The following is a 9,056-nucleotide window of genomic DNA, read 5'->3' as shown; positions in this document are numbered from 1 at the left end:
AGCATGACAGCACATTAGCATAGTAGTTAACTTAGCTAATAGAGAAAATCTAGCAGTTTAAGGTCCAAATGTTTTTCTCTTGAGTTATTTTTAGAGGCCCTTTAGTTAAGTGGTAACTATCTTTGATAAATGGTCTCGAGTATCTGTACTGTACTTCTTGTTTCTTCTTATTAATCTTTATTAAAGTATTGTTGAAAATTTGACTCCATTATCAATTTATTGTAAAGTTTATCACTCTGGATTTAAATGTGCATGAGATGACACCTCCTCTCACATGTGCTGCGGTTTTACGTGAACTTTCTAGACTTCCGTGGAACTGATTATTACCGCGAAAGAACAGAGGTGGACATCCCATCAATCAAACTCATTTTAGGCTGTATTGATTAATTTTATGCTGATGCATCTGACATATATTTAAAATTAAATTTTTAATTGATCTTAAAAAAATACACTTGAGATTTTGGAATAAAATTGGATGTACATTTTTGGCTGTTACCCTTCACACCCCTTGTTACAGTGCGCAATGGTACATTCCAAATGACAGCTCGATCTGAGCTAGCCTTCATGCCCGAGCATCAGACTGCCAGACCTACTCAAAGCACACTTTTATCAAAGAACTAAGCGTTTTATTAGTGCTGTTATTGTCTAATTTTAAACCATCGATCTCCAACATGTCTGCTCCAAAAAAGGGAGACTTGTCCGCAAGCGAAAAGGAATTGTTTGAGGTTATCACTGCAGGTAAGCCTCTACAGCTAACGCTAATCCCTCCAGAAACCACACAAGGGTTAGCACTTGTTAGCTTTTATGATAAGTCAAATTACAACTATTACAAAATAATGTATTTCGAAGACATCATCTGATTGACTGTATTTGTGCTTCTTGTCTACCTTGTCAAATCATAGCATTTAACTTAAATGTGAGTTTTCTCGCTAGGCGTGGTGATAGCTAACATTAGCTGACAGCTAATACTGTGTGTATGAGTTGCTTACCTGTCATTGCCTGCTATGTTAATATGCCTAAGATAGCCTGCAATGAGAGGTATGCTTGCAGGATATCGTAGTGTCTGTGAAAGTGTTTGCACTGTTGATTTAGAGTAACAATAATGTTTTACAGATTAAGTTAAAACGAAATAATAACTTCGAAATCAACAGAGAAACATTGAATCTCTAGTGCTGCATAAAGCTGGTAAATCTTGGTACTGTATTTTTTCTGCAATAATTTTGAATTTTACGCACTTAGGAAATGTTCAAGAGGCTTCAAGGCTGCTGGGCTGTAAAGATGTTCGAGTCAACTGTCTGGATGAGGTAACTTTCTATCAGGAGCAGATTTACACATTCAATCAAACCTCAGTTTATTTCAATTTACATGTATGCTTTTCACCATTTACAGTTTGATTATTTAGGTCAAAGTTGTTATTATTGTGCACAGGCAATGAAACTATTCAAAAACACAACACATTTAAAGATAAACCAAAGAATTGTGTTATTGAGAAGGTCGTTCTGTCGTATGTCTAATGTCGTTAATCCCCCTGCCAATTTGATCTAATTATACTTTTGATATTTGTGTGTTTATGGCCAGTATCAAAAGTATTTCTGACACTGCAAAGTAGATTTTTAATGAATGAATCTCTCTTAACCAAATAAAGAGAACATCAAGGAGCAACATATCCCCTGGTTTATCCTATAGCGAAGATGCAGAAACCTCCAAGTTTTACAATCAGCTACGTTACCCGATTTTCAGTATTATTGTATTAGAACAATGGAATATTTTCCTGCATGAAACGGTTTCTAAAACTTGCATCTTTGGCTTGAATTAAATTGTCACGATGAAAGTGATTGCAAATGAGATGAACACACTAGAGGCACAAATTGTGGCTCATGCTAATGTGTAAGTGAACAGTTTGTTAGTTTTTTAGAAGACAAACTATGCAAAGTTCTCTCAGGAAAGCGCTTCTATTGTTCGGTGACATATGTGTTGGACAAGAGAGTCACACTGGAGAGCTTTGAAGAAGGTCCTTCATGTCCTTTCTTTTATCTCACTGTTTTGTGTCCACCTGTCAAAATCAGGTGTTTGAAACTGATGTCATGTTAAGTAATGAAGGCTGTGTGACGTTAAAGTAAAATTGTTTCATGTACATTTCTCAGTATTTCTCTTTGCTCTTTCTTGTCTCCTCCACAGTATGGCATGACCCCTCTCATGCACGCTGCTTACAAAGGAAAAGCAGACATGTGCAAGCTGCTGCTGCAACACGGAGCCGATGTGAACTGCAATGAACATGAGCATGGATACACAGCACTGATGTTTGCCGGCCTGTCAGGTACGCTGTTAATGCATGAGTTAATAATCTCAGCAGTATCATTACAAATCTGATGACCTTTCTTCTTGTATGCATGTAGGTAAGACTGACATCACATGGATGATGTTGGACGCGGGGGCAGAAACAGACGTCGTCAACTCTGTAGGGAGGACTGCAGCACAGATGGCCGCCTTTGTTGGTACGTCTGGATGTGACGTCCAGTGTTCTTGAGCCTTATCTCATCACACACACAAAGACAAGAGATCACAAAGCACGTGTTTGTCAGTCAGGAACGTTATTCCTTAACAAATTCGCCAATAGACACAAGGTGAATTTATTGAAAATGCAGCCTTGATGGGTCCTCTTAAATGTTGGATCTTGAAAGATGGTGTATGATCATGGCTGTGTGCTTGTTGATGAGGGAAGAAACATCTTGTGTTGTGTTCATATCATAGTTTTTTTTTAATATACTGACCAAACAGAAACATCGGTTAAAAAAAGTGTTCTAGTGTTGTACTTACATAGCATGTAACATACTCTGACTAAATATAATCGTGTTACAAAGATTTCATTCAAGTTTAAAGTGACCCACCTCCTCGTCTGCCTCCTCAGGGCAACACGACTGTGTCACTGTGATCAACAACTTCTTCTCCCGGGCCAGACTGGATTACTACAGCAGGCCGCAGGGTTTGGAGAAGGAACCAAAGCTGCCCGCCAAACTGGCTGGACCGCTCCACAAGGTCATCATGAGCACCAACCTGAACCCTGTCAAGGTAGGACACCGCCAGTGACAGTTGACAGGGTTACCCAGACATAGACTTTACTTGGACGGACCGCCCAAGTATATTAACAGCGACCCATTTTAACATTAGTTTTTTTTTTTATCCATCCGAGAGAACTACGCCACCCGCGATCGATTAAATAGTGGCACTGGGCAATCTAGCCCCTCCCCTACCTGTTAGTTCCGATATGGCGGGGGGGTTTCACCTGAAAACCACAAGTGCTCTGCAAAGAAACAGAGAGAGACGCACATGCGTGTATTGCGCTGAAGACCTGCAAAGAGTGTATATTATTTAGGGCTGACCCGAAATGCTTCGAAGCTTTAATTGTTGCCATGGTAATCAACAGCAAAATTCAGGATTTTTTTTTTCCTTTTTAGCCACAGACGTTGGGAGACGAACAGATATAACACAGTCCTGTGTGTTTCTCATGCCCTGGCTCAAAAAGGTCGCAATTTGTCCGCACAAAGTTACTATAAAGTATAAACTACGTCTCCACATACTGTGATTGACACGAGCAGGAGTTGTAACCTGCGATAAGTTCGTCGTAGTTTATATTAACAGAGACTCCGCAGTCTGCTGTGTAGTTCATATATTTCACTGATAAACCACAGAGCTGTAGAGGATGAAAGTTTACCAAGGCACGCACATCCAGGCCAGACAAGGCACATATAAGCAAACTAAGTTGTATATCTCATCGTTACTTCAGTCCGCGATCTGTTTTAAAGATGGTGATGCTGGTGAAGGAGAACCCCCTGCTGGCTGAGCCCGAGGCTCTGGACAAATGCCGCCGGGTGATGGAGCTCATCTGTGAGAAGTGCATCAAGCAGCAGGACATGAACGAGGTGCTGGCCATGAAGATGCATTACATCAGCTGCGTGCTGGGAAAATGTGCCTCCTTCCTCAAGGACCGCGATGACAAGCTGGACGGCCTCATCAAAAGGTAAGAACATGTTTACTCAAGACAGCGAAGTCGTACCACATAAGACCACTTTGAGAGTTTATGCTGGTAAAACAGTAGGGTGGAGGGATATTACATCAATACAAATAGACACCGCACTAGATTTATCAGTTTAATCATGACAGGAGACTAAACTGTATCAGATCACATCTGGGAAAACCAGGTGCAAGAGCAGCAGTCTGTTTCTGCCGGTCCCTCCTGCCTATTTCTTCTTACTTTTATTGACTTCTCTGCAGCCATAATTAGATATCAGAAGCTCTTTTTAGTCCCATAGAAAAGGATTGCTAATATTTTTTATCCGCTTGATCCCTGTCCCGCAGTCTGCTGAAGGGTCGGGACAGCGACGGCTTCCCCGTGTACCAGGAGAAGTTCATCAGAGAGTGCATACGCAAGTTTCCCTACTGTGACGCCACTCTGCTGCAGCAGCTGGTGCGGAGTATCGCTCCTGTGGAGATTGTGAGTCAGGATGAATTCAGAAAATCTCATTAGTGGAGATTATATCAAGTTTATAACCAGATGATTTCATTTTAATCTTTGTGAATGTTGCTGACTTGATGTCTTTCGTCTTTACACATTTTAAACTTTACATTAGATTTTTTGATACTTATCTGAGTGACCACCGGGGTCAGCCCTACACACGGGTCTGCATGTGACTGATTAACTGACTGACTGACTGACTGACTGACTGACTGACTGAGTGACGGTACTTTCACAGCCGTAGAGAGAGAGTTGCGACATTGCAATGGTGGATCGTGGAGCATATTGGACCTCCGCTGACGCGACTCTCTGTCTACACGGCTCTGGATACTTTGTTCCGGGAGTAGGTGGGGCTGCTCCTCCGCTGCTCGTCCGCTGTCCTCACCTAACTGCTTTCAAACACGTCGTCATCGGCCTCATAAGGACAGTCCTTGTAAAACATTGCCCACAAAAGTGCACACTGACCTGATGCGGTCAGCCTCATACGAGATTTTGACCTAGTCTTGTTTTGTTGTTCAAAACCTAATCTGTTTTCTTGTCCCTTTTTCTTTTTAATTATCGCAGGGTAACGACCCGACAGCTCTGTCAGTGCTGACTCAGGCCATCACGGGTCAGGTCGGCTTCATGGACGCAGAGTTTTGTACGTCCTGTGGAGAGAAAGGAGCCGAGAAGAGATGCTCCATCTGTAAAATGGTAAATGTGGTTACAAGAGCAAGATAGCAGTTTACACGTGAATTTAATGTGCAAAAAGCTCATCATTTTAAATCAAAATCCTCACCAGTAAACCTTTTTATAAAACGATGAAAAAATCAGTTACAGTTGAGATAAAAGAAACATTTTTTCTTTGAAAGTGAGGGTGGGAGATGCAGGAAATATTCCTGTAGCAGTTTGTGGTCAGCCTCTTGAATCCTATATATATCATTATTGAATTAATATGTTTAAATTGGTAATGCATTCAGTAAGGGCCTCCCTGTTCATGGAAACGTAGACATGAGACATTTTCCTCCATCCACAAAAACAATGCAGTTACCTCAAGAATGAATACAAAGAATAACAGCATAATGTTTTAAGATGCTTCTTTGTTGGTATTTCTTTTCTTTCCTCTCCTGTTTGTTGCTTTTAATCAGTTTCAGGTTCAAACAAAGTAAACTTAATGTTTTTTTTTTCTGGCTCTAGGTGATCTACTGTGACCAAGCGTGCCAAAAGATGCACTGGTTCACCCACAAGAAGGTTTGTAAGACACTCCAGGAGCAGAGAGAGAAGCAGGAGGCCGAGTCAGCCAAACTGAGGATGCAGCAGAGCAAAGGTACTTCATCCTCCTGAGGAACTAAATATGTCACAGTGTGAAACACTACAACATGGTGAACATGCATCCCACACACAGATGTTACATACTATTGGTGAAAACTTCATCCTAATATGAATCATTGGACTTTTTAAGCGGCTTCTAAAAACTTTTTGTAGAGCTCCATGTCTGTCGTGTGCCGGGGTTTTGCATGTTTCTAATTGTGTTAAATATTGGGGTTGATTTTGTCGTTGTTTATCTATTCATTTATTTTTGTGAGAAGCACTTTAAAACTGTTTTAAAAAGTTTCTAAATTAAATCTTAACTTACTTATAAGCAGCGTCTCAAAGAAGATAATTTAAACAATACAAATTAACAGATTTCTTTCATGAACAGCTTTTCAGATTCAGCTTTAAACTCCAAGATTAATAAAAATCAGTAGAACAAACACTGTTGTTTAATTAATTTTTTAGTACTAAAATGAATAAACATAATTTCAGTTTATGACATTTATTCCACATCTGTCCATGCAAATCATAAGACCCTATGCATTTTCCTGTGGGAATGTGCTTATTTTCAACTTCTGTAAAAAGCCGTCCTCATGCAGAAAGGTACAGACAACCTTATGAGCAGAAGGATATGAAATCTAGATGAACTTTGTTTCAACTAGTTTGTTTTTTTTTAAAAAGCATGCAGTTTGTTTTGTGTGTGAAAAGATGACCCACAAAAAATACTTGGAACAATGTTGAAGCCTTGATTTTAAATGTCATAAAAAGCTTAAATTTCTTGTCATCGTTTCACTTTGTCAGGATGAATGAAAGACCAAAAAACCAACATGAAGCAGACGCTTGTTTAGCTCAGCGGTTATATAAGCGGCCATAGTCTGTGGCTCAGTGGTCGTCGTCGTTTGGGGGTTCGATCCCTGACTGCTACGGTCACATGTCACATGTGAGACACTGAATTCCATTGCCGCGTGTCATCCCCCATTCTCTCCTCCCCTATTTCCAACACTATTCTTCTTCTTCACTATCTTCTATAAGTAAAGGCATAAAAGTCCAAAAAAACATGACAGAACAAGAAAACTGTCGCAAGCTAACCTCATCCTCCGATATCCTGATTCTCATGCTCCTAAAAAAGCAAGGACAATCCTAATTTGTCTTTGTCGTTTCAGAGGAGAGCAATGCAGGGCAGGAGGTCACAGACTCCATGGTGGAGCTCTCAGTGGACTCCGAAAGCGAGGTCGCCCCCTCAGACTCTGCTGCAGAAACCACAAACCCCACTCCAATCCCAGCAGCTGACAACTGAGGAACATCTGCACTCATCTACTCGTGAAGACATCCAAACACCACAGACAGAGAAACAGACTGGCAGTGAGACTGAAAGCCAGAAAAGGACTGGACCAGCCAGAGACAAGAACCCATATTTATTACCGACCTGAGACTGTCACGCAGGCAGGTTCGTGCCACAGTGGTCATCTTTTTGTCATTTTTATATGTTGATTTTTCAGATAATGTCATATGTGAATGTAAAAATAGGCTGATGTGTTTGTGGTAGAGGTCACTGGGAGGAATTGTGGGTAACATGTGAAACGCTGAAGGTTCACATCGATGTTGGAACGTAATTCTGCCTTAAGAAACTGTAGCAACCTGTGTGGGAAGGAAGTGACTGTAGCCAATCAGAGCTGTCGTTTGTCTGCGATATATACTTGATTTGTTATTGGGGTGTTTGTTTGGTACGGACAACCTGGTGTGTGGATCGCATGGCTGCACAATATCGACCAAAAATGTATATTTTTTAAAGATAAACATAAACTGAATTATTTTTAGTGTACGGTGAGAGATGATGTTTATGCTCAGGATTTTACAAACTGTAACAAAAGGAAAGGTTCCTTTCCCCCCCAGGAAGTCAACATTGTTGTACACAGCACACGATATTAATAAGTATGCTTTCATGTATTGTGCAGCCTGAATGGACAGAGAAGTTTAAGTCAAGCACCGGTCCTTCAGGGCTTCAATTTTCCTGATGATTTCCAACATGTCAAACGACTTGAGCTTCAATATATTAAATAAAGACCAAATTCATCAAGTGCCCTGTCATCAGACTGGTTTTTGGTGTCGATTTTTCATATTTTTCTACATATTTCAAATCCTTATTATCTGTGTGTTGACGTAATGATCTGTCAAGACTCCAGAGGCACGTGGTAGTTTGGTGCAGGTGTGCAACTAATGTTATTATTAGGGCTGTCAATCGATTAAAATATTTAATCGCGATTAACATTTTTTACCTGTTGTAAATGTACCTTAAAGAGATATTTTTTTTAAGATTTTAATCCTCTTATCAACATGGGAATGGACAAATATGCTTCCTTTATGCAAATGTATGTTTATTATTTCTGCAACATTCCAAAACAATGACAAATACTGTCCAGAATATTCTACAGAATAACCTCAAAGGTACTGCATGCTCAAAAAATATGCTGAAAGCATCACATGGCAATCATCGCATATATCAATGATTTGTGTGAGAAGCACTTCACATGTAGACTTACTCAGTCTGGATGACCCTCTTTCTAGATGCTTATTTCTTCCTTCCACAGTTTAATTGTACTCTCTTCTTCACCTTAATTCTACTTTAATCTGATCACTTTGCTTTGCTTCAGTCCCCCCAACACACCTGCACCTCTGCTCTCTGCACAGCTTCTGGCCCCGCCTCCTCTTTCTGTCTGTCTCTCTGTCTGCTGAGTTGAGTCTTCATCAGCAGTCTGTTTAATGAAGTCACAAAAGTTAAATGGCTTTTAGACTTGGACAAATATTAACAAAAGCAAAGTTTGGATATATTTTGTTCTTCTTGGAGCAGTGCTTATAATACCTGCCTTCAATACAGAGTGACAACCAGCCTGAGAGAGCTCATCGCAGTGTACACCTGATGACTGATGGTACCGTGTCAGACCTGGACAAACATTAACATGCTCAGGGTTTGGATTTATTTTAAACTGCATATATGAGAAGAAAATATTCAGAATATGTTTGCTCAGACGACGGAGAGAAAGAAAGCCTGTGTGAGTATTTTTTTTGTAACAGGAAAACAAGGATGCTAATGTGTGTTTAGCAGGGTTTTTTGAGGGTGAGAGGGGGGTAATATGTTGGGGAGAATGAAATGATAGATGTGTAAAAGTCCCAGTGATTGTTTGAGAAGTCCAGGGGCCTCATTTATAAAAGAGTGCGTAGAATCCAGACTAAAACTGCCTGTACGGAGCAA

The 9,056-nt window shown here is 40.4% G+C and overlaps 1 protein-coding gene across 1 annotated transcript; it reads left to right on the top strand.

The window, feature by feature from the left end:
* The first annotated feature begins 598 nt into the window (after positions 1–598).
* On the top strand, positions 599–7,875 carry ankmy2a (ankyrin repeat and MYND domain containing 2a). Its single transcript, XM_069656574.1, has 10 exons — positions 599–738; positions 1,240–1,304; positions 2,179–2,317; positions 2,397–2,495; positions 2,909–3,069; positions 3,804–4,018; positions 4,357–4,492; positions 5,078–5,206; positions 5,690–5,819; positions 6,970–7,875. Exons 1-10 carry the CDS (start codon positions 672–674, stop codon positions 7,101–7,103), a joined length of 1,275 nt encoding a protein of 424 aa, XP_069512675.1. The 5' UTR covers positions 599–671; the 3' UTR covers positions 7,104–7,875.
* The last annotated feature ends 1,181 nt before the right edge of the window (positions 7,876–9,056 follow it).

The sequence above is a fragment of the Semicossyphus pulcher genome, unplaced genomic scaffold, assembly GCF_022749685.1.
Source record: "Semicossyphus pulcher isolate SPU_LCO1_2020_fin unplaced genomic scaffold, fSemPul1.0.p SCAF_9, whole genome shotgun sequence".
NCBI classification, from domain to species: Eukaryota; Metazoa; Chordata; class Actinopteri; order Labriformes; family Labridae; genus Semicossyphus; species Semicossyphus pulcher.
Note: the sequence above shows the minus strand (reverse complement) of the source record. Positions and strands in the feature narration are given on the sequence as shown.